The 26,730-nt window shown below is 44.0% G+C and overlaps 1 protein-coding gene across 2 annotated transcripts in view; it reads right to left on the bottom strand.

Moving 5' to 3' along the window:
• TBCD (tubulin folding cofactor D) overlaps positions 1-26,730 on the bottom strand; it is a 177,329-nt gene that overhangs the window by 146,424 nt on the left and 4,175 nt on the right. For both annotated transcript variants that reach the window (XM_082861645.1, XM_082861644.1), the window contains exons 3-7: positions 13,527-13,624; positions 12,456-12,557; positions 11,044-11,190; positions 8,830-8,885; positions 2,454-2,586 (exon numbers count right to left, since the gene is read on the bottom strand). In XM_082861645.1, coding sequence (XP_082717771.1) covers positions 2,454-2,586; positions 8,830-8,885; positions 11,044-11,190; positions 12,456-12,557; positions 13,527-13,624 — 536 coding nt within the window. The remainder of the gene's footprint in view (positions 1-2,453; positions 2,587-8,829; positions 8,886-11,043; positions 11,191-12,455; positions 12,558-13,526; positions 13,625-26,730) is intronic.

Raw genomic sequence — 26,730 nt, 5'->3', positions numbered from 1 at the left:
TTCGTCAGACCCTTGTTTCTCTGTGACCTAAGACTTCTCAATGTGACTCATACAAAAAACTAAGAATCCACTTACACTCAAACTTTCAAATAAACCATCTCAGCTGCATCCACCCATCCTTCACCAGGGCTGGATGCCCTGCACTACCTCCCTCCCCTGCCCGCCCAGGACCCCTGCAGCAATGGCCTGGTGACCAGGACCACCCGCTCCCCTCTTGTCAACACTCAGCATCATTCCTGGCCAGCCACCTCCAGCACTGACCCCCATCATAGCAATAAAGTCCTCCTTAAGCACCTCCCCACACATGCAGCTGGAACGAGAGCCACCTACAGGCACAGGCTGATACCTGTGTTCCATCAATATCACAGATGCACCAGCCATAACAATTTTTAAAAAACCTCAGAAACACAGAAAAAATATTTAAATTATTGTTAAACTGGGGCTTCCCTGGTGGCTCAGTGGTTGAGAATCCGTCTGCCAATGCAGGGGACATGGGTTCGAGCCCTGGTCCAGGAAGATCCCACGTGCTGCAGAGCAACTAAGCCCGTGCGCCACAGCTTCTGAGCCTGCGGTCTAGAGCCCGTGAGCCACAACTGAGCCCGCGTGATGCAGCTGCTGAGGCCCATGCACCTAGAGCCAGTGCTCCACAACAAGAGAAGCCACCGCAATGAGAAGCCCGCGCACCGCAGCAAGGAGTAGCCCCTGCTAGCTGCAACTAGAGAAAGTCCGTGCACAGCAATGAAGACCCAAAGCAGCCAAAAATAAATAAATAAATTTTAAATAAATTATTGTTAAACTTAAAAAAAAAAACCTGTTGCTACTATTGTAGCAAGGAAATTGAAAATATATGCTCAAACAAAAAATTATATACAAAATTTCAGATCAGCATTATTCAGGGCAACTAAGAATTCCCATACAGTGGAGTACTGACCGTAAGAAGGAACAAAGCACTGACACAGGCTACAACGTGGAGGAACCGTGAACACATGATGCTAAAGGAAAGAAGCCAGACTCAAAAAGTCACACTGCACATGATTCCACTGTATGAAATGTCCAGAATAAGCAAACCCAGAAAGACAGAAAGTAGATCACTGCTTGCCAGGGGCTGGGGGATGGCAGGGGAGGAACAGGGAGGGACTGCTAATGCGTGTGGGGTTTCCTTTAGGGGTGATGAGAGTATTCTGGAATTAGACAAGTGGTGACGGTTGTACCCTGTACATATACAAAATAATCACTGAACTTATATACTTTAAAAAGGTGAATTATGTGAATTACATCTCAACTTTTTAAAAACCATTGTAAGTATAACATATCACATTTATTTACAGAATGAAAGGACACATGAATAAACAGATCACCTCATCAGACTATAGGAACATGTTTTATTTTTCCAGGTTTCTTTTTAAAACGTCTTGAGATACCCTCATCATTTAAATGCCAATCCTTCCTGAAGACAATGGCATCATAAATGAAAAGACACAGATGAGAGAACATTCTAAGTGCAGGGCAGGCAGGGAGGAGGACTGTCCTCTCCGATCCTCCCACCTCCTGTCCCTCCGCCCCAGGACATCACACCAACAGCCCCACTTCCCCCAGGCCCTCACGCTTCCTACATCCCGCCAGAACCTGCAACAGCCAAGGAAAGGAGATGGGATGACACCCAAGAAGACGACATCACGCTGAGTCACGGCCCAAACGCCACCATTTAAACATAGTCTAAATGCCCTGCTCTCCTCAAAGTGGGCCCTGAGCTCTCCAGCTTCAGAGACAAGGGCAAGGACGAAATCACACGAAATCACACCCACCGCAATGAAAGAGCAAGGACCACAAGGCCCAGGGAGGGGAGCCCTGATCCCAGAGCATCAAGTGTGGCAGCCTCCCCTCCCCTGCAGAGTTTAACCAATTAAACTCAATTGATCTCCTAGAAAAGGCACCACCAGACAAGCAAAGCAGGCAGCCAGGAAATGGTGGGAGCTCTCAGGCCAGGGGACAGGTCTGTGCTCAGTACAGTGGTTACAAATACCCTGAGTATCTGAACAAGACCAAATTTCAAACCACCTGCCTTATTTCCTTCAAGCTGGTTCCAATCATTTTTCTCTGTAACACATCTGAGCAGCAGGAAGCTCGAGAAGGACACGCCCCTACCTGCCTGCTGGCTCCAGCTCTGCAGGCACTGGTGCCCCCTGGCGGCGATGCGCAGGGCCACCAGTCCACCCCCTTCCCCAGAGCAGAAAGCCCATCGCTAACAATGCAGGGCCAGCCCTCAGTCGCAGGGCCCAGTGCAAAGCAGCAGAGAAAAGAAACCGTGTTCACTGTTCTGTCGGGGTTCAACATCTCCTCCTGTGTTCCAACCACTTCCCCACGAAACCAAGGTAAACAGGGCTTGTCCCCAGGGTTCTGACAGCCCCACAAGCTGACCGCTGACCGCCCCGCACCACTGGGACAGTGTTTACCAGGGCCTGCAGCATCCCGTCCATGGCGATGACCCCCTCGATGGTCTGGAAGGAGGAGCAGGCCAAAGTGCATAGGCTCCAGTCCAGGAAACTCGCCATCTTCTTCTGCTTAACGTCGGGCCGCGTGACAAACCTGCCAAAAGGGGACAGACAGGTAGGTGACAGCTCGAGCGAGGCCCCAGCTGCCAAGAGCTCACCCTTTCCTGGCCCACTGCCACTCTCCAACCTAAGACCCTGGCTCTCAGGTGGCAATTCCCACCACCACCTCTCTGGGGTCTCACACAGTCCCCACCCCCCCACACTTCCCGCCTCCTGAGCCCCCTCATCCCGAGACCCTGTGTAGCATGGGACCACCTTCACCTGAGCCCACCCACGCCCACTCCTCGGCCCAACTCTGTATCCCTTCACCTTGGGACCCCATGCTGCCACCTGCGACCTCCCTCTCTGCATCTGCCATGGGACTCCTTCCCCATCCTCTCTGCCTGCTGCACACGCCATGCAGAGCTCCAGCTGTGTCCACGGCCCCATCGTCCCCACCACAGGCGTCTGCTCAGTGCTGCACTCCCGGAGTGCTGGCTCTCACCCACCCTCCTGTACACTGGTCTGGGCCGGCAGCCACCCTCGGGCTCCCACACCGAAGCCCAGGCCCCCTTCACTCCTCTCCAACCAGTGCACACACCCATCCCCCAGCACTCTGACTCAGGCTGAGCCCCTGCCCTCCTGGGGGAGCTTGCAGTCTTGGGGCAGAAACACAGGAAGCAGGCAAACAATGAGAAGGAAACAGTTGAGGGGAGGACAGCAGGCGCAGGGACAGCGTCGCGGGAGGTGACCTGTGAGGACCTCTCGCTCCCCTAGCTGGCCCCACAGACCACACCCAGAGAGGGCTCGGCACCAATACCACAGAAACACGCCAGGCGGCACTACCCTGGGGGCAGCACTCGACATTGCCTGGCTCTGATCTCTGCACCCCTGCAGGAGCCTCCTGTCCTGACCAGAAGCCCCCACAGGCCCCTCTTCCCTCAAAACAGCCACCACCGCCCCACGCAAGATGCTCAAACAGCGCAGGGATTACACTGCGGCCATGTAGAAGGTCTCCGTGTCAGTAAAACAAAGCTGCCACGACTGTCTTCGCCCACCTCCATCAGGGTACACACCCAGAGACTTGGTCACCGAGGATTTACCAAACTTTAGGATGCTGGTTACAAAGGCGAACTCACATGCCACCCCCGCCGGCCAAGAAGTTGCGTTACGGCGGGTCTGAGAAGAGGGCCCAGGAATTTCATAAAATCTGCACCTCAGAGTGATCATCTAAAATGGATAACTGGTATTATATACCCTATCTCAATGTCCTTGGCCCTGTTCAAAGCTCCTTGATCCTGGAGGGGGCCACAGGATGAGGGTCACACCTACAGTGACCTGATCCTCAGCCTGAAGACAACAGCCGGCCAGCACTCACCCTGCATGTGGGCAGGCACAGCGCCTGCAGTGGGGTGGCCCTCAGGACAGGCGAGGTCACAGGCACAGAACGGCCCACAGGGCCAGTAAGCGGCCCTGCTGGGACCCAAAGCCCAACTTGGAGACGTGAGTCACAGTGCCATCCACTCAGGGGCCACGCAGGCACCCTGCTTCCTCCACCCACTCATCTGCTGAGCAGGCAGGAGGCTGATGTTCTGTGTGCAGCCTGTAGCGGCCAACTTCCATTCCTGGGCAAAATCACACAAGGTGAGTTTCCAAATTACAGTAAAAACCTAAGGCTCCTTTGAAAGATTTAAGCAAATAGGTTATTTTATATTTTTTATTTTTCTCTCTAAAAAAGAAAATGTTATGTTCACAACAGAGGTCCAAAAGTACAGACAAGCAAAAATGGAAAATACCTATCCCACAGGTGTAACACACAGAACGAGACCCTTCTACACAAACTGAAAGATCTCTGAATCCTACACTTCCTTCCCTTTTAGGAAAAGTTACATCACAGACTACATCTACTTTCAATGTGGAACTCAGCTAACATGTGCAGGTGTTTAGAGACCCCACTATCTTTCTCTCAGAAAGGTAATTTTCACAAGAGTGATCAGCAAAACCTTAACTACAGGACTAGACCTACCAGAGGGACAAAGGGCAAAACACCAGTGGGACACATTGCTGCTCCGGACCCTTGTCAGTACGGTTACCACAGAGTATCTGGTCTGAGAGTGAAACAGTACGGGTGAAGTGACAAACCCTATTTTGTGTAAGAACTTACTTTGTGTGTGTTTTTAAATTAATGGAAAAGTTAAATATTCACAAAATGGTGATAGAATTTAAAATTAAAAATCTATCATATATCCTATACAAAAAGAAATTCCAAATGGATTAATAATTCTACATTAAACAATAAAAAGGTAGAAAAATATAAATGATTCTTTGTAAAATCTCTTAATAGGGTAAGCCTTCAAGCATAAAAGTAAAAATAACTAAATAAATAAAAGGAAAAAAGTTACTATTTTGACATTAGAATTAAAACGTTAGTCCAAAGAAGAAAGTAAAAGGCTACCAACCCACTGGAGGAAGTATCACACCCTCCTCTAGCTAACATCCTTCACAGAGAAAGCTCATACTACTGGAGAAATAGCACCAAGAATCCCACAGATATTAGAAATCAGGTCACTACACGGGACATACGATGTCTGAAATAAGACTCATGTGTTAAAGCTCACCAGCGATCAGTGAAATACAAACTAAATGTTAGTGATAAACAAAACAATGCACAATCCAACTGGGGGAAGAGGGTTGTTCTTGAGGCTGCCCATGATTGCAGAAGTCCTGAAAACACACTCCCAAGAGTCACCCCGCGACAGGTGTAGAGACTCAACAATGTCCTTGTGTCCTGTGACTCAGAAGTCCACCTCTAAGGGCCTGGCCTAAGAAAATAATCCCAAATACCAAAACAGGTTTACACCCAAAGCTAGTCATTACGTCATTGCTTATAAGAGGAAGGACGTGAGAAAGCTGGTCAGAGTAACTAAAAACAGTGGAATCTAAAGGAGCCATTTAATCAACGGTAACGTGAAATGAAGTGAAAAAGCAGGTGCTAACTCAAAGAGACTGTGCTGTGCCAACTCCATACAATAACAGCACAGAAAAACACCAAAAAAATACAACACATGTATTGTGTATCATAATTATAAACGTGTGGGGTTTTCCTAATTTTCTATGTTCCAAAATTTCCAACTTTTCTACTTGGAGCATACCTTGATTTTACAGTTAGATTAAAAATATCTTTTTAAAATTAATGTAATCAATAAGAATAAAGGCATATATTTCCATTGAAGAGTTTCTGTAAAATAACACTCATATCCACACGTCTTGGCGTAAATGTAACATCAAAGTTACAGAAAACGCAGCTGATGTTTAAAGGTTCCAGTTAATGAAAGGAAATAGGTGCGGCTCCAGATCTGCACATGGTAAGAGGAAGCAATCAAAGCTGATGGCAGCGAGAGTAAGACAGGCAGCTCCCTCGTGAAATATCAGAAAATAGATGCCAGTGGGGACAAAGGCCACATGTGACCACCCTTCACACCCAGGGCCTCACTGTTAACAACCCACCAAAAAAGACAGAAATATGCGAGTCAGAACCCGTCCGTGAGGTGGGATACTCAGAGCAGCTCTAGGACCTGAGGGCATCCGCCCTCTCTAGAACTGAGGAAAACTGGCTGCACCTACAACCTGGCAAACCGGCAGGAGCTGGGTGGAAAACGGGCCTCAACCTCACCAACACTTGCTCGTCCAACCACTAGATGGCGGGGGAGCATCCCTCCAGCAGTGGAGAGGCAGCCAGGGTCTCCAGCTGCCACCTTTCTGGAGGACACCAGGGAGGGAAGAAGGGTTTAGGGTTTCACCTCCCCCACCCCACAGGTGCAATACTCCACCAGGTCAAGCTCAGCAGAACTCTACCAAACCCTCAGTACTGCTGGTAATAAAAGATAATAAACAATAAAGATGTTTCATTTAACAAATTTAGTAAACATTTGTAAGAGCACATGCAGTGTTGCTAAATATGGGGAAAAGGAGACTTCCGACTGGCTCAACCTTTCCTGCCCCATAAATCATTTAAAACCCCTAGAATGTTCATTCCACTTCTAGGAATTCATTCCTAAGAACCAATCAGAAATCAAACAAACTGATACAAAAGATCAGACGTGTGGTTACCAGAGGCAGGGGTGGGGAAGGGGGAACTGGAGGAAGGCAGTCAGAAAGGTACCAATTTCCAGCTGTAAGATAAATAAGTACTAGGTCTGTAACGTACACCATGATAAATATATTGAACACTGCTGTATGTTATCCATGTAAGCTGCTGAGAGTAAATCCTGGGGGGAGAGGCAATAAAGGGGTATGGGGAAAAGGGATTATTACGAGATTATATGAAATCATGTGTGTGAAACTTTTGAAAGTTGTAAAGCAGTTTAGAATTTAAAGAATCTTTCATTCAATTTAAAAAAAGGGGAGTAAATCCTAAGGGTTGTCATCCCAAGGGAAAAAATATTTTTCTGTATCTTTAATTTTGTATCTATATAAGAGATGATGGATGTTCACTAAGCCTACTGTGATAATCATCTTATGATGTATGTAAGTCAAATCATCATGCTGTACACCTTAAACTTGTACAGTGCTGGATGTCAATTATATCTCAATAAAATTGGAAGGGGGACTTCCCTGGTGGCACAGTGGTTAAGAATCCGCCTGCCAGTGCAGGGGACATGGGTTCGACCCCTGGTCTGGGAAGATCCCAGATGCAGCGGAGCAACTAAACCCGTGTGCCACAACTACTGAGCCCGTGCACCACAACTACTGAAGCCCACAGGCCTAGAGCCCATGCTCTACAGCAAGAGAAGCCACCACAATGAGAAGCCCACGCACCGCAACAATGAGTAGCCCCCGCTCACTGCAAAACTAGAGAAAAGCCTGCGCGCAGCAACGAAGACTCAACGCAGCCAAAAATAAATACAAAAAAAATAAAAACTGGAAGGAGAAAATACAGCCGATCAGAACAGTACAAAGTTTCATGTAGAGTGTCCCAGGCAGCGCTAATTTTACTAACAAAAAGTCCACACGTACAGTGGGGTTGGAGGAAGAATAGATCACACCATAATTGCATCTGGAAGACTGACCAAAGCTCCAGGCCTGCCTGCCAGCACCTGAAACAACCCTGCAAGTGTACCCATGGGCCACAGACCAACATGCCCATGGGCAGTGGGGGACAAAGGACAGAGCAGTTACATCTCTGGGGATGACAGTACATGTGAGTTTTGTTTTGTACTTTTTTACTTTTCTTTATTTTCCTGAACACACATGATTACTTTCACAGTTAGAAAGAGCCACGCTTTTCCACTCCTTGTCAAAACCACGAGAAGCCTGTGTCAGTGAGTTTCTCCTCCCCCAGGGTAAGCATCGCAGGTGAGCTCAGGTGTTTCCTTCCTCACTCCTAAAATCAGCTTCTCGCATTTAGGCTCTGCCCTCTGGTTTAGCCAGTACGTTCACAAATACTTCCCCAATGCCCCCAACTGCCCCATAAATCAAGCATGTCTCTTCCCACCTTGTGCAAGGTCATGGCTACACACCTAAGAGAAGGTGACCCTGAAGGAGGCGTTGCCCTGTTTTCCCGATCAAAACATCCAAAAGCTTTTAGAGCCAATTTTTAACTTTCACAAATGTAGAGGGGAAAAAAAGCCAAATTTTCTAACTCGTTTATGCTATATACATACTTTAAATCACATGTCATGAAGAAGATTAATTTAGAAAAACTGCTTTCTTCCATTCTCACATTTCATGAAACAAGTCTACTCAGCTTTCACATGTGTCTTTGGCACTTTTTTGGAGACTCCAGGCCCTGCTGCCTGGGTCATCTTACCCAGCTCATCAGATAAACCCATCTTTGCCTGTTTCAGGCACAGCCTGTTGTTTTTAGTTAACACGGGATGTTTGGGGATTTTTATCCCAAGCCACAATGACGCAATCACAGCCCATGATCTCCACAAACCATGGTGTGGACTGCTTTCTAAGTGACTTCCAAAGGCTCTTCTAACTGCCACCCCCCCTCCCCCAGAGGGGAGGCCTGGCCCCGGCGAAACTGCTACACCTGTTCTAAATCTGCACTCCCTTGACGGACCCACGAGCTCCTAACCCAGCGTCAGGTGACCCTGAGCCCCTAACCAGCACTGTCAGTGATCACATCAGGTTCAGAGGTTTCCTGTACCCAAACAGCGTTGGGTTCCCTCAAGGAAAGCAGCAGAGTCCTCAGGACAGCAAAGACTTCCCCAAGCCTATCATCCCAACGTCCTCTCTGATGACAACAGACACACACAGTAACAGACAGTAAACCTTCTCAGAAAGCACTTACTTGGACACGAGGACAGCAGCTGCGTCTTGGGCCTTGTCGCTGACGACCAGGTAGGACTACAAGGAAGCGTAAAGGACAGGCACCATTAAACACACGATGTAGACCTCAGGGACCCACTCAGCCACCTGGTCCCACACTCAGCAGCTCCACAAGAGACCAGGCTCACGGACAGAGGCCAGATTCCAAAGCTGCACGAACCACTCATAACGTGAACTCAGGGCTGCAGCTGCCACATGTGTGCTCACCCTCAGGGAAGTGCCCAATCCTCATACAGCATGTGGCTACACCCTTGAAACCCACATTTGCAAAAGCAGCAGAAAAATGAAGAGTGTATGTTGTTACCCAGAGTGTGCACAGAACACTCCTGGAACCCACCAGCACTCTGGCATTCACAGCAGCTAGGAGGCCCCGCTCAGACACAGGAGGGCCGAAGTTTAACGCAATAATTACACCTTAAGAGGTTTCCACTTCTCATCTCAACTGTTTTCCAAATGATACACTTAAAAGATCTATTTTCTGGAGGACAAATTGTTAGAAATGAGGTCCTCTCCCCAGGCAATCCCACTTAGGAGACAAGCACCCAAAGGGTTAACGGAACACAGCTAGAAACAAACCACCTACCTAAAAAAGACTATTTTAGAAATGAAGATACAGTGGAGCACCTTGTCCCTTAAAGACTCTGAGGGAGACGTCTACTTACTGACACAAGACATTCAGACAGTCCTGCTCAGGGGAAAAGCAGGTCCCAGAACAGCAGGACACCAGGGGCCCTAGTACACAGGGGCCGCGCGGAGCACTGTGAAGGACGGGCAGGGAGCCAAACCCTAGGTTCAAGTTTAGATCCACCGCATGTGAGAGAGTGAGCGGGCTAAGTCACTTATTTTTACACCTGTTGCCTCTTCAGTAAAATGAGGATAAAAACAGTGAACTGCCTCATTAAGTAGGATGAAAGGAGTTAATGTATGAAAAAGCCTTTAGTGGGATTGCCTGGGGAGTGTCTGGCGCACAGCAGGTGCTCAAAGAAGCTTAGTATAAGTAAGTGTCAGGGTCAGGCTCTAAGATGGGCCCTGGTCCTTCCCACCAGTGCCCACGTCCCGTGTAATCCCTCCCACGCGGTTGGAGGACACGCTGACTTGCTTCTAACCAAGAGAATTCAGCAGGGGGTGGGATGTCATTTCCATGATTGGGCCACACATGAGTGTGACATGCATCTTGCTACAGCCCCTGCCCCTTGCTGGCTTTCACAGAATAAGCTGCCATCGTTGGGGGCGCAGGGTGGGTTTCGAGTGGCAAACAGCCGGCAAAGCACTGAAGCCCTTGGCCAACACCCTCGAGATCTGACTCCTGCCATGACCATGAGAGCTTGGAAGCGACCTGCCCCCAGGCAAGCTCCGCCTGCAGCCTGGGGAGAGCTCGAAGGACAGGGCGCAGCGAAGCCACAGCCAGATTCCTGACTCACAGAAACTGTGAGATGAAGAATGTGTGCTGTGTTAAACCACTCAAGTTCAGGGTAATATTTTCCACAGCAAAAGATAATACAATAATCTATGTCTACACACATAACATCTGTATCAGGAGAAGTTTGAAAAAAAACACAAGTGTTATCTCTAGGTATTTATTTCACCTTAATATTTTTCCTGCTTCTTTTTATTTTCTGATTTTCCTACAATGATCATGTATTATTTATGTAATGTTAAAAATTAGATTTTAAATGGACCTTTAATTTATCTTACCATTACCCCCTAAAACCTCTTCTAAGCTATCATCAGAGTATCTGCACTGGGCTTCCCTGGTGGCGCAGTAGTTGGGAGTCCGCCTGCCAATGCAGGGGATGCGGGTTCGTGTCCCGGTCCGGGAGGATCCCACATGCTGCAGAGCGTGAGCCCTGGCTGCTGAGCCTGCATGTCCGGAGGCTGTGCTCCGTAACGGGAGAGGCCACAGCAGTGAGAGGCCCGCGTACCGCAAAAAAAAACAAAAAAACAAAAAAGAGTATCTGCACTATGTACAGAGAAATGAGATTTGCTAAAGTAATTCATCCTGACCCCTTTAGGAATTATCAGTTTCATGGTAAGTTATGAAATGGAATTTCACTTCACTGAAAAACAGTAACAATGGCTGAAGAAATAAACACATGTCACAAGTGTACCTAATTAAGCCCTAATGGCATGAGAAAGGACACTGGTCAGCAGCTCATTACTTCACAGCCACACTCACCTCTGCTATCTGGAGGATACGGTCCATGGTGGACACTCGCTCTTGCCCAGGCTGATTGTGGAGGTTGCCGTCAAGGCGTGAAAAATCAAACGGGATCAGGCAGGTCACGGAGAGCCACAGGAGGAGAATGTAGCGGGTCTCCCAGGTCTACAGGGCCAAGTCAAAGCAACATAACTCCTGTGCAAGGGCATCCACGCAGTCCTGCTACCCCCTCCCGCTCAGCGCCCACCCAGGCCTCCAAACACCAGAGCCTCGGAGCCAGGCTGCAGAGCACCACACCCCACCACATGCCCTGGGGCATGCAGCCAAGAGAAACAGCAAAAGGAACAAAGAAAAATCATAACATGTCAGTCTAACGGCTTCTCATCACTGGCACCCTTCTGCGTGCAATCAGCTGTTCAAGAAAATGGAAAACAGAGAAAAAGATTAAAAAAACATAAGACTTAAGAATAAAGAAAAAATTCTCAACTTCCAGTCACAGAGGAGTCAATAAAACAAGATTCTGCTTTGGTCCCAGACTCCCCATCAGAGGCATGAGAAGCAGAGGAGAGCAGGGCACATGCACAGCAAGACAATTCCCTGAGTTTGCAGTTACAACCTGCGTGCCCTTCTGAACGTGTCCTGGGCCCAAGAGCGCTCCCCAGCACGCTGGACTGCAAGGTTGGCCACTGGCGGGCATCTGGGAACCTGGTTTTCGGGGAACGTTCCCACCATTCCCTAACTGATGAGGGTCACTCTGTGCCCAGGCCGTTCGTACCAACCATGTGGCTTATGCTGAACACTTGCTTTCCTTCTGGGTTTTAGTATGTGCCTGGCGGAGTACCCACATGACCAGCCCGCACAGAAATCGTGGGTGCCGGCCCCTACGACCTTCCTGGTGGACAACACCTCATACGTATTCTCACAACTTGGTGCTGCGGAATCACAAGTGCCTTGCGTGACCCAACGGGGAGACGACTCCGGAAGCTCACTCCTGGTTTCCTCTGGACTTCGCCCCATGTGCCTTCTCCCTCTGCTGATTTTGCTGTAGTAAATCATAGCCATAAGGATGACTACATGCCAATTCTTGTAGTGATCCTAGGAAATCACTGGACTTGGGGTGGTCTTGGGGACACCCAACATAGTTCTATTTTAAGTTAAAAAAATTTGGATGATGATATAGTTATCATCACACTGTATGGAGGTTTACTGTTTTCTTTATAAAGGGCACTTTTTTTAATAAAATAATTTAAAGTAACATACATAAAAAGAGAAAGCCAAAGGAAAAAAATGAAAAGAGAGGGAATGACACAAAATAGTATAAGATAAAACTGAAGGAAACAGGAAAGGAAGCTGCCAGTGCAGGAGCAGGGAAAACCAGGGAATAAGTCGGGGGGACAGGAAATGAAGAGGAGGAGGAAAGGGACACTCACTTCATGGTCTTTAGGATTCTGATCTGTAAACATATCCAAAACAGGGTGCACATCAGCTACTTCGTGTGGAAATAAACGAAGAAATGTTTTATATCCTCGAACCTATCAAATAAAGACATTGAATTATTATATAATTAGAAAATAAAGCAGCAAAATTATTTTTTTCTCTATTACCAAAAATCACCACCTATGCCACCCAATGATCAAAGAGAATTACATCACGTTACAGCGATACAACTTAGTAAGACTAAACAATAAGAAAGCTACCTTTACTTCTTAAATCATTTCATAAATATGTTGTCCCAATTTGACCAACCAATCTTGGTTCATCAGAAATATAGCTGTGTTACAAACTAACAAGTTTTGCTTCTACCTTGATTATGAGGAATAAGTCCTCGGGAACCCAGAAGGTCCCAAATTCATTAAGGCTTCCATGAAGCGCGGTGGCACTGCACCTTCAGGAGAGACCCTGCATTCAACTAACTGAGGGCAAGGAGTGTGCACACAGGCCTCCCTCCACCACACAGCAGGCCCCACAGAAGCAAAACCCCAGCCGAGATGGCCAAGTCTCTCCCATGGTACGTATGAGCCAGCACACACATCACCTGGGAGCCTGTAAGAATGCAGAATATCAGGCCTCACAGCAGACCCACTTACTCAGAACCTGCATCATAAAAAGATCCCTGAAAAGCTATCTGCACATCCACATCTGAGAAGCACTTCCACTTCCAAGTTTATTTCCTTTTTCCTCGTAAGAAACTTTTCGCAGTTACTCACATATATATACGTATATATGTATATATATCCTCTCCGTCCCTTTCTGACTAGCTGGTGCTTGATCCATTCAAATACAAGACGCAGAAAACAATGCTGAAAAGCACTGTTTCAGCCAAAGGGTCCCCTGGATCACTAACATCTGATCTCCAGCACATGGTAAAAAGAGAAAGCATGAAACCCACAACTTTTGTATGAGAACAATCTTTCCTGAGAGATACCATTTTGGAAGGTACTTCTGGACCGAGTATATTAAGAAAGTGTTCTGCCAACTACAAAGTGGTATGTAAATATTACCTTGGTGATGATGTAAAGAAATTTAAAAGCCAGATGTACGAGGTCAGCCGGAGATTTCTTATCTTGCACAAATTCCAACAACAAGTTCATCATCCATTCTAGGGAAAAACATATACAAAATATTTCCTGTTAAACATCAACATGACATTAAAACAAAATGCCAGAAGAAAAAAGGGCTATTTAGAAATATAAGAATGGTTTAATATTAGTAAATCTATATAATCCAAAGTATCAATAGAGCAAAAGAAAAAAAAACTTTCATCTTCACAGTTTCTAAAAGGGCATTAGAGTTAATACAACATTCATTCCTGCTTTTAAAATGTAAGGAAAATATTCTTATTTTTTATTATTATTCTATATCAAATCAATATCTAATACCATGCTTTACAGAAAATACCTCTACAACTACTATGACCTAGTAACAATCTGGTTCTAACCAACGTAATAAGACAGAAGAAAAAGGATTTCCACCTCCAGTTATACAGGAATAATTGATATGGAACTGCCTTACCACCACCAACAATTAGAGAACAGGACAATTATATTTTCAGACACTGGAACAACAGGCAGCGCATGGTAACAAACCAACTCCAATCTACAGCCACTCAGGCCGTCCACCAGAAAGTAATTTTTAGAACCCAATGCAGAGAGGGGGGACTCAAGCATAGCAAAGACTGGAGTTCCAGGAGGCTGAGTCAGCTGAAATTTGCAGGGCAGCATGCCAGAGGAATCTAAGCAGATAATGAGCTCTGGAAGTCTGCAGAGGTCCCCTCGAAGCTTTGGGTGAATCTTCACAGGCACAGTGGTTAGTCCACTAGGCTGGGTAAGAACTGCCAGGAAGCACTAAGGCAGCCTTCCCATAGCTCATATAGGGCTGGCATTCAAATTCCACAAGGCCAGAGTGCAGAGTCCTTGTTGAGCACCCAGAGCAACCAGCAGACATTCCAGAAATGTCTCTCCTTAGTATTAACACTAAATTAGAGAAAAGCAAGAGAAAAAGCTATACCTGCCCTAACAAACCTTAAAGGATATACATGATATACAATTAACTAAACTGTCTTGCCAAACTTCAACATTCTAAAGACAAAAAACTTAAACCCAACAACATAACAATCACAATGTCCATGATCCACTAAAAATTTACTAGACATATAACTAAAACTGCTGTGACCCCTAACAGAAGGGAAATCAGTCAACAGAAATGACGAGGGACTTCCCTGGTGGCGCAGTGGTTGAGAATCCATCTGCCGATGCAGGGGACATGGGTTCAATCCCTGGCCCAGGAAGATCCCACATGCCATGGAAACAAAGCCTGTGCGCCACAACTACTGAGCCTGTGCTCTAGAGCCCATGAGCCACAACTACTGAGCCCGCATGCCACAACTACTGAAGCCCACGTGCCTAGAGCCCGTGCTCCGCAACAAGAGAAGCCACCACAATGAGAAGCCTGCACACCACAACGAAGAGTAGCCCCCGCTCGCCGCAACTAAAGAAAGTCCGCGTGCAGCAAAGAAGACCCAACGCAGCCAGAAAAATAAGTAAAAAATAAATAAATTTGGGCTTCCCTGGTGGCGCAGTGGTTGAGAGTCCACCTGCCGATGCAGGGGATGCAGGTTCGTGCCCTGGTCCAGGAAGATCCCACATGCCGCGGAGCGGCTGGGCCCGGGAGCCATGGCTGCTGAGTCTGCGTGTCCGGAGCCTGTGCTCCGCAACGGGAAAGGCCACAACAATGAGAGGCCCGTGTACCACAAAAAATAAATAAATAAATAAATAAATTTATTTTTAAAAAAAGAAATGACCAGAAATGACAAAGATGATATAATTACTAGATATAAACTTTAAATACTACAAAATATCCTCAAGGATGTAAAAAAACATGAACAATATACAGCACGTGGACTTCTTAGTTGCAGCATGCAACTAAGATAGATATTTAAAAAACAGAAGATATGTAAAAAACAAACAACTTCAAGAGCTGGAAAATAAGATCCGAAATGAAAAATTAAATGGGATTAATAGCAGATGAGACACTGCAGAAGAAAAGATCAGAGAACTTGAAGACACAGTAATAAAAACTTCTACCCTAAGGGGAAAAAGGAAGTAAACACCTAAACAGCCTCAGCAACACTGCCACAGTATCAAGTGTATCCGCAGATGTGTGACTGGAGTCCAAGGGGGAGAGGATGGAGGCAAGGGCAAAAGAAATACCTCAAGAAATAAGAGGCAAAAAATTTTCAAATCTGATAAAAACTATAAACCTATCAATCCAAAAGTTTCAGCAAACTCAAAGCAGGACAAAAAGGAAAAAAAACACACCATGGCATGTCATAATCAAACTGTTGAAAACCAGCAGTAAAAAGAAAATTCTAAAAGCAGCCAGAGAAAAAAGTACACACTACACAGAGGAATAGAGATGAGTAAAGACAGACTTCCCGGGACTTCCCTGGTGGTCCAGTGGTTAAGAATCTACCTTCCAATGCAGGGGATGCAGGTTCGATCCCTGGATGGGGAACTAAGATTCCACTAGAGCTCCGCAGGGCAGCTAAGCCTGCGTGCCACAACTAGAGATCCCACGCACCACAACTACTGAGCCCATGCGCCACAACTAGAGAGAAGCCCATGTGCGGCAACAAAAGATCCCACATGCCGCAACGAAGGTCTCACGTGCCACAACTAACACCTGACACAGCCAAATAAATAAATATTGAAAAAAAAAGAACCAATCAGAACCAACCAAGCCATATCTTTTAAAATGCAGAAAGAAAAAACTGTCAACCTAGAATTCTATAACCAGCAACATATCTTTCGAAAATGCAAGTGAAAAAATAAAAAAAATGCAAGTGAAGGGACTTCCTTGGTGGTCCAGTGGGTAAGACTCCGTGCTCCCATTGCAGGGGATCCAGGTTTGATCCCTGGTCAGGGAACGAGATCCTACATGCTGCAACTAAGAGTTTGCATGCCTCAACTAAAGACCCAGCATGCCACAACTAAGAAGTCCACGTGCCACAACTAAAAAAAAAAAGATCCCATATGCCACAACTAAGAAGTGGCACAGCATAAATAATTTTTTAAAAAAAATGCAAGTGAAGCAAACTGTCAAACAAAAGCTGAAAGAATTCAACACCAGTAGATTTACACTAGAAGAAATGTTAAATTCTTCAAGCAGAAAATAACTACCAGACAGAAAACTACAATCTACAGAAAGCAAAGAAAAAAATGGAAATAGTAAAACATGGATAAATATTAAAGACTTTTTTCTCATTTTTAAATTTCCTTGGAAAATAACTGTGTTTAAAGTAAAAACAATACACTGTAAGGTTACAACATACACAGAGGCAAGATATATGACAAATTGACGGGAGATGGAAGTCCTGCTATGAGGCTCTCACATTATACATGAAACAGGGTAACATCATGTGAAGGTAGACTGTGATACATATTGAGGACACATATTGTAAATCCTAGAGCGATCACTAAAAATATAAAACAAAGGAACAGCTAATGAGATGACAGTGGAAACAAAATCAAATACCAAAAAATGCTAAATTAATACAAAAGAAGGTAGGCAAAAGAGTAAAGAAGAAACAAAACACAGATGGGACAAATACTAAGCAAAGAGCAAGAATTGAGAGCTACATTAAATTACCTAAACACTACAATTAAAAGGCAAGGATTACCAAATTGAATTTTAAAAATAGGAAGACCCGACTACATTCTCCCTACATGAAATGCACTTTAAAAATAAAAATGTAGCTAGTTAAATGTAAAAGGGATGGACTTCCCTGGTGGTGCAGTGGTTAAGAATCCATCTGCCAATGCAGGGGAAACAGGTTCAAGCCCTGGTCCAGGAAGATCCACATGCCGCGGAGCAACTAAGCCCGTGCGCCACAACTACTGAGCCTGTGCTCTAGAGCCCACGGGCCACAGTTACTGAGCCCACGTGTCACAGCTACTGAAGCCTCCACGCCTAGAGCCCGAGCTCCGCAACAAGAGAAGCCACTGCAATAAGAAGCCCACGCACTGCAACGAAGAGCAGACCCCGCTCACCACAACTAGAGAAAGCCCGCACATAGCAACGAAGACCCCACGCAGCCAAAAATAAATAAATTTATTAAAAAACAAAAAAAAGTAAAAGGGAGAAGAAAGATACACCAAGCAATCACTAACTATAAGGAAGCTGGAGAGGCCACATCAGTATCAGACAAAATAGACTTCAGAACAAGGACTATTACAGAGATAAAGAGAACTTTTTTTGGGGGGCCGTGCCACTCAGTTTTCGGGATCTTAGTTCCCTGACCAGAGATTGAACCCGGGCGCCCTGCAGTGGAAGCGCAGAATCCTAACCACTGGACAGCAAGGGAATTCCCAAAGAAGACATTTTATAATGATATAAGGATCAATTCATCATGAAGACTTAACCATCCTACAAGAGCATACATGAAATTAAAGAACTTCAAGATAAAGCAAAAACTGAGAGAACTGAAAGGAGGAAGAGACAAATCTATAGAGCTGAAGATTTCAATACTCCTCTCCCAAGAATTGATAGAACAACTGAAAACAAAATCAGTAAGGACATAAAAGACCCAAATAACACTACTGACCACCTTATTTAAATGACATTTATAGGGCTTCCCTGGTGGCGCAGTGGTTGAGAGTCCGCCTGCCGATGCAGTGGACGCGGGTTTGTGCCCTGGTCCGGGAGGATCCCCTTTACCGCAGAGCAGCTGGGCCCGTGAGCCATGGCTGCTGAGCCTGCGCATCCAGAGCCTGTGCTCCGCAATGGGAGAGGCCACAGCAGTGAGAGGCCTGCGTACCCCCCAAAAAAAAAAAAAAAAAAAAGACATTTATAGAGCACTCCAACCAAAAGCAGAAAGACATTCTTCTCAAGTACACATGGAATTCTGAACAAAACAGAACCATATGCTGGGCTACAAGTCTTAATAACTGTAAAAGGTTGCAATTTGCACCTAGGAAATGCAGACTAAAACTACAATGAGATCCCACTACACACCCACTAAAATGACTAAAATCAGGAAGACTGACAATACTAAGTGCTGTTGAGGATGTAGGGCAACAGGAATTCTCATAGATTGTTGCTGGCAATGTAAAATGGTACATACAACCTTTACGAAAACATGGCATGTTGGCAGTTTATCATAAAACCCACCTTTACTATACACCCAGCAATTCCACTCTTACATAGAAATGAAAACATACATCCACCCAAAGAATTGTCTGTGAATATTCATAGCAGCACTAGTAACAGCCCAAAGCTGGAAACAACCCAAAAGCCCATCAACAAGTGAAAGAATAAAGTATGGTTCAACAGAAAAGGAACAAACTGCTGGTACACATGCAACAACACGGATGAGTCTCAGAAATACTATTTCAACAGAAGAAACCAGAGAGTATGTAGAACACTGGTTGCCCAGGGCCAGGGTGGGGGTCTTGACTGCAAAGGGACATAAACTGACTTCTTGGGGTGCTGGAAATGTTTTACACCTTAATAGTAGGGAAGGTGCATACATCTGCAAAGCTCAAACTGTATACTTAAAATGGGTGTGTTTTGGGGGCTTCCCTGGTGGTGCAGTGGTTGAGAGTCTGCCTACCGATGCAGGGGACGCGGGTTCGTGCCCTGATCTGGGAGGATCCCACATGCTGCGGAGCAGCTGGGCCCGTGAGCCATGGCCGCTCAGCCTGCGCGTCCAGAGGCTCCGCAACAGGAGAGGCCGCAACAGTGAGAGAGAGGACCGTGTACCGCAACAAAAACAAAAACAAACAAACAATAAAAAAAGGGTGTGTTTTATTGTACGTAAATTATATCTCAATAAAGTTAACTATTAAAAAATTTTAAAGGAAGAATAAAAAGGTATATACCATGAATAAAGAGATCAAGTTAACATTATTTAAAAACCATATAATTATTTACCTTTTTAGAAACTCAAAAGAAACTGAAAAAGTAGTGAAGTATTCCATTACACACTAAACCTTGAAAACATTATGCTGAGTTAAAGACACTAGTCACAAAAGACCGTATATTGCCTGATTCCACTATATGAAATGCACAGAATACACAAATCCACAGAGACAGATCGTGGTTACCAGGGACTGGACGGAGAGGGAATAGAAAGTGACCGCTGATGATGAGTGTAAGTTTCTTTTTGGAGTGATGAAAATGGTCAGGAATTAGTGGTGATGGATGCACAACTCTGTGATATACTAAAAAACACGTATACATTTAAAAGGGTAAACTCTATGGTATGTAAAAATAATTTTTTTTTTTTTTTGCTGTGCCGTGCAGCTTGCAGGATTTTAGTTCCCTGACCAGGAATTGAACCCAGGCCCACTGAAGTGAAAGCATCAAGTCCTAACCACTGGACCACCAGGGAATTCCCTATGGTATATAAATTATATCACAATAAAGCTGGGTTTTTTTGGTTTGTTTTTTTTTTTTTTTGCAGTACGTGGGCCTCTCACTGTTGCGGCCTCTCCCATTGCGGAGCACAGGCTCCAGACGCGCAGGCTCAGCGGCCATGGCTCACAGGCCCAGCCGCTCCGCGGCATGTGGGATCTTCCCGGACCGGGGCACGAACCCGTGTCCCCTGCGTCGGCAGGCGGACTCTCAACCACTGAGCCACCAGGGAAGCCCAAAGCTGTTATTTTTTAAAATATGTGTGTATACATATATTCCATGGCAGTGTTGCCATTTACAAAATAAGTATACAAAGTATACTTTCGCTGTACACCAGCAAAAATCAGTTAGAAAACATAACAGTTTCACAAGCGCAATAAAAGATAAAAAACATACTTAGAAATAAACCTAAAAAAATGTTCCCAGGAATCACCTAAAGAAAATTACCACACTTTACTGAGAGACACAAAAGATGTGAATAATTTAGAGACACAATACTATGTTCTTAGAGAGGAAAATTCAATCTTGTAAAGATGTCGAATCTCCCTACATGAATTTGTGGATTTAACAGAATTTCAAAAGAATTTTCCGGGCGTGATAAAATAATTCTGAAGTGCATCTGCATTAATGAAAGGGCAAGACAACAGTGAGAAAAGTAAGAAGGTCGATTTCTGACAAAACAAATTACAATGCAATTAATGCAAACCAAAAGGACAAGGATAAAAGAGCATAGAGCTAAATTAAGGGAGCAGAACGGAAAGGCTAGAAACAAAGGCCAATATATGTGAGTATTTAACACACATTTACAATGGCATTTCACATTAGGGTTGGGGGTAGCCTGCTGGACCGTTCAACAAATGAGGCTCACAATAGGAATACGAAAAATAAACTTCTAAAGCAAACTACCAAAGGCCAAACACAAAAGAAGAGACTGATAGTTGACAATATACATATATATTTTAAAATTGAGTACACAAAATATACTATGTAACATTAAAAGGAAAAAGCAAACATCATGAAGTAGGTCCAGGACCAGCATCCACAACTATTGTTTCCTTTTTCTAAAAGGAACCTTTTCCAGTTCACTTTACATTAAACTCTCAAAACTCATTCAGATCACTCTGAACAACTCACAGTAAGTGTTACTATTTTGTGATCCACTATGAAGACAGGTTTCGGGCAAGAATAAAGGCAGTGCCACAGGTCCAAGGCTGTGACTTAGAGAGACAAGGGTCACACCACCTTTCACCTCCTGAGCAATGGGCATTCCCAATGGGAACTGCCATGAACCCAAGATCGACCATAAAAGGTGGCCTGGGGAGCCCACCACCCTGCCCTTCCCCTGCAGCACTGCCAGCCTCAGGCAAGCTCACATCTCAGACATCAGATGCATTTTCCCTGTACCTGGCCCTCACCTAGTACCCACCAAACTTCAGTTACCACTCACGAGGCTTGCAAGCTTTCCCAGGAAGAAAGAAGACAGGGCTGATCAAAGAATACTAGAATCCAGAATTTAGAGAATTTTTAAAGCATTTGTTTAAAACAGCCTTGAGGACTTGTAGATTTCTCATCATCTTCAGTCTGAGGGTCTGAGTGGACTGTCTGCATTTAAATCTTGGCTGGAACACTAACTGGCTGTATGTCCTTGGGTAAGTTAACCTCTCAGAACTCTACTGCATTTTCTTCTCTGTAAACTGTGGTTAATAATAATGACCTTCCAGAACTTCCCTGGTGGCGCAGCGGTTAAGAATTCGCCTGCCAGTGCCGGGGACACAGGTTCAAGCCCTGCTTTGGAAAGACCCTACATGCTGTGGAGCAACTAAGTCTGTGGGCCACAACTACTGAGCCTGTGTTCTAGAGCCTGCAAGCCACAGTTTACTGAGCCCACAAGCCACAACTACTGAGCCTGCATGCCACAAATACTGAAGCCTGTGTGCCTAGAGCCCATGCTCCACAACAGGGGAAGCCATCACAATGAGTAGCTTGCGCACCACAATGAAGAGAAGCCCCCGCTCACCGCAACCAAAGAAAAGCCTGCACCCAGCAACAAAGACCCAACACAGCTGAAAATTTAAAAAATAATAATTTTAAAAAAATTTTAAATAAACTGCATGTGCAAAAAAATAAATTAATAATAATAATGATGACCTTCCACAAGTATTATGAGGTTACTATGATGATTAACTGATTCATTTAAAAATTGTTTAGAACAAGGTAAAAACATTGAGTGAATGGATAAGAATGGACAATTCACAAAGGGAGAAATACTGTACAAATGTAACAATAAATGTTAAAAAAAAAAATTCACCCTCACTAGGAAACAACAAAATGCAAAATAAAAGCACATGATCCCTTTTCATCCTTTAATAGATAACTTTATGTTGGTAAAGATTTCAAATATTTAAATCCAGTCTTGGCAACAATGTAAAGAAAAGGACACTTTGATATACTGTGGATGGAAACATAAGGTGAATTTGAAGTATCAAAAGCCCACCACTCCCACTTCCTGAAAATTACTCTAACAAAGTATCTGGAAATTGCGCAAAGAGGTGTGTTAAGGATGTTTGCTGGGCTACTTGCAAGAGTACAAAACTGGACAAAACAGGAGTCTACACACATCTGCCTCTCACTGCTCCTAAGACCCAGTAAAATAAAAGTACAGCTGCACAAAATGGAAAGTCCTGACCAGCTGCAAGAATAGGGAGAAAGCAGTTGTAAAGAATTCTGGGAGAGGGACTTCCCTGGTGGTCCAGTGTTTAAGACTTCGCCTTCCATTGCAGGGGATGTGGGTTTGATCCCTGGTCAGGGAGCTAAGATCCCACATGCCTCACGGCCAAAAAACCCAAAACATAAAACAGAAGCAATATTGTAACAAATTCAATAAACACTTTAAAAACGGTCCACATCAAAAAAAAAAAAAAAAAAAAAAAGGACTTCTGGGAGAAAGGCAGCTCCAAATCAAGCAGGCAGAGAAGGCCATGTCATAAATGCCCACCTGCACAGCCAAGGAGAGCTCAGAGCCAGCAGGTGCAGTGGGGCCCAAAGCAGGGAGGGGTCTGCAATCGCTGTAGCCCCAGAATCACTCACCAGGGACCAAACTCTGAACAAATACTTAGGTAAATGAAGGATTCTCCATACAGCTGTTACAACTGCTAACAGCTATAAAACAGGAAATCGTCAGTAACACAATAATAGTGGGGGACCTTAACACCTCACTTACACCAAAGGACAGATCATCCAGACAGAAAATTAATAAGGAAACACAAGCTTTAAATGACACAATAGACCAGATAGATTTAATTGATATTTAAAGGACATTCCATCCAAAAACAGCAAATTGCACTTTCTTCTCAAGGGCACATGGAACATTCTCCAGGATAGATCACATCTTGGGTCACAAATCAAGCCTCGGTAAATTTAAGAAAATTGAAATTATATCAAGCATCTTTTCTGACCATGATGCTATGAGATTAGAAATCAATTACAGGGGGAAAAAACCGTAAAAAACAAACACATGGAGGCTAAACAATACGTTACTAAATAACCAAGAGATCACTGAAGAAATCAAAAAGGAAATCAAAAAATACCTAGAGACAAATTACAATGAAAACACGACAATCCAAAACCTATGGGATGCAGCAAAAGCAGTTCTAAGAGGGAAGTTTATAGCAACACAAGCCTACCTCAAGAAACAAGAAAAACCTCAAATAAACAATCTAACCTTATACCTAAAGGAACAAGAGAAAGAAGAATAAACAAAACCCAAAGTTAGTAGAAGGAAAGAAATCATAACAATCAGAGCAGAAATAAATGAAATAGAAACAAAGAAAACAATAGCAAAGATCAATAAAACTAAAAGCTGGTCCTTTAAGATAAATAAAATTGATAAAGCCTTAGCCAGACTCATCAAGAAAAAAAGGGAGAGGACCAAAATCAATAAAATTAGAAATGAAAAAGGAGAAGTTACAATGGACACCACAGAAATACAAAGCATCCTAAGAGAGAACTACAAGCAACTCTATGCCAATAAAATGGACAACCTGGAAGAAATGGACAAATCCTTGGAAAGGTATAACCTTCCAAGACTGAACCAGGAAGAAACAGAAAATATAAACAGACCAATCACAAGTAATGAAATTGAAACTGTGATCAAAAATCTTCCAACAAACAAAAGTCCAGGACCAGATGGCTTCACAGGTGAATTCTAATAAAACATTTAGAGAAGAGCTAACACCCATCCTTTTCAAACTCTTCCAAAAAATTGCAGAGGAAGGAACACTCCCAAACTCATTCTATGAGGCCACCATCACCCTGATAACCAAAACCAGACAAAGACACTACAAGAAAAGAAAATTATAGGCCAATTATCACTGATGAATATAGATGCAAAAATCCTCAACAAAATACCAGCAAACAGAATCCAACAACACATTAAAAGGGTCATACATCATGATCAAGTGGGATTTACCCCAGGGATGCAAGGATTCTTCAATATACGCAAATCAATCGATGTGATACATGATATTAACAAACTGAAGAATAAAAACCATATGATCATCTCAATAGATGCAGAAAAAGCTTCTGACAAAATTCAACACCCATTTATGATAAAAACTCTCCAGAAAGTAGGCACAGAGGGAACCTAACTCAACAAAATAAAGGCCATATATGACAAACCCACAGCAAACATCATTCTCAATGGTGAAAAACTGAAAGCATTTCCTCTATGATCAGGAACAAGACAAGGATGTCCACTCTTGCCACTATTATTCAACATAGTTTTGGAAGTCCTAGCCACGGCAATCAGAGAGAAAAATAAATAAAAGAAATACAAATTGGAAAAGAAGAAGTAAAACTGTCACTGTTTGCAGATGACATGATACTGTACATAGAGAATCCTAAAGATGCCACCAGAAAACTATTAGAGCTAATCAATGAATTTGATAAAGTTGCAGGATACAAAATTAATGCACAGAAATCTCTTGCATTCCTATACACTAACAACAAAAAATCAGAAAGAGAAATTAAGGAAACAATCCCATTCACCACTGCAACAAAAAAAATAAAATACCTAGGAATAAACCTACCTAAGGAGGTAAAAGACCTGTACTCAGAAAACTATAAGACACCAATGAAAGAAATCAAAGATGACACAAACAGATGGAGAGATATACCATGTTCCTGGATTAGAAGAGTCAATATTGTGAAAATGTCTATACTACCCAAAGCAATCTACAGATGCAATGCAATCCCTATCAAATTACCAGTGGCATTTTTTACAGAACCAGAAGAAAAAATCTTAAAATTGGTATGGAGACACAAAAGACCCCAAAGAGCCAAAGCAGTCTTGAGGGAAAAACATGGAGCTGGAGGAATCAGACTCCCTGACTTCAGACTATACTACAAAGCTACAGTAATCAAGACAATATGGTACTGGCACAAAAACGAAATATAGATCAGTGGAACAGGATAGAAAGCCCAGAGATAAACCCACGCACCTATGGTCAACTAATCTATGACAAAGGAGGCAAGGATATACAATGGAGAAAAGACAGTCTCTTCAATAAGTGGTGCTGGGAAAACTGGACAGCTACATGTAAAAGAGTGAAATGAGAACACTCCCTAACACCATACACAAAAATAAACAAAAAATGGATTAGAGAGCTAAATATAAGACCGGACACTATAAAACTCTTAGAGGAAAACATAGGAAGAACACTCTTTGACATAAATCACAGCTAGATCTTTTTTGATCCACCTCCTAGAGTAATGGAAATAAAAACAAAAATAAACAAATGGAACTTAATGAAACTTAAAAGCTTTTGCAAAGCAAAGGAGACTGCAAACAAGATGAAAAGACAATCCTCAGAATGGGAGAAAATATTTGCAAATGAATCAACGGACAAAGGATTACTCCCCAAAATATATAAACAGCTCATGCAGCTCAATATTAAAAAATCAACCCAATCAAAAAATAGGCAGAAGACCTAAATAGACATTTCTCCAAAGAAGACATACAGATGGCCAAGAAGCACATGAAAAGCTACTCAATATCACTAATTAGAGAAATGCAAATCGAAACAACAATGAGGTATCACCTCACACCAGTTAGAATGGGTATCATCAGAAAATCTACAAACAACAAATGCTGGAGAGGGTGTGGAGAAAAGGGAACCCTCTTGCACCACTGGTGGGAATGTAAATTGGCACAGCCACTATGAAGAACAGTATGGAGGTTCCTTAAAAAACTAAAAATAGAGCTACCATATGACCCAGCAATCCCACTACTGGACATATAGCCAGAGAAAACCATAATTCAAAACGACACGCGCACCCCAATGTTCACTGCAGCACTATTTACAATAGCCAGGTCATGGAAGCAACCTAAATGCCCATCGACAGACGAATGGGTAAAGAAGATGTGGTACATATATACAATGGAATATTACTCAGCCATAAAAAGGAACGAAACTGGGTCATTTGTAGAGACGTGGATGGATCTAGAGACTGTCATACAGAGTGAAGTAAGTCAGAAAGAGAAAAACAAATATCGTATATTAACGCATACACGTGGAACCTACAAAAATGGTACAGATGAACCAGTTTGCAGGGCAGAAATACAGACACAGATGTAAAGAACAAACGTATGGACTCCAAGGGGGGGAACTGGCGGGGGAGGGGATGAATTGGGAGATTGGGATTGACATATATACACTAATATGTATAAAATAGATAACTAGGGGCTTCCCTGGTGGCGCAGTGGTTGGGAGTCCGCCTGCTGATACAGGGGAC

This window comes from Leucopleurus acutus (genome assembly GCF_964270905.1).
Source record: "Leucopleurus acutus genome assembly, chromosome: 19".
NCBI lineage: Eukaryota > Metazoa > Chordata > Mammalia > Artiodactyla > Delphinidae > Leucopleurus > Leucopleurus acutus.
The sequence above is the reverse complement of the archived record's forward strand: the minus strand, read 5'-3'. Positions and strand labels throughout refer to the sequence as shown.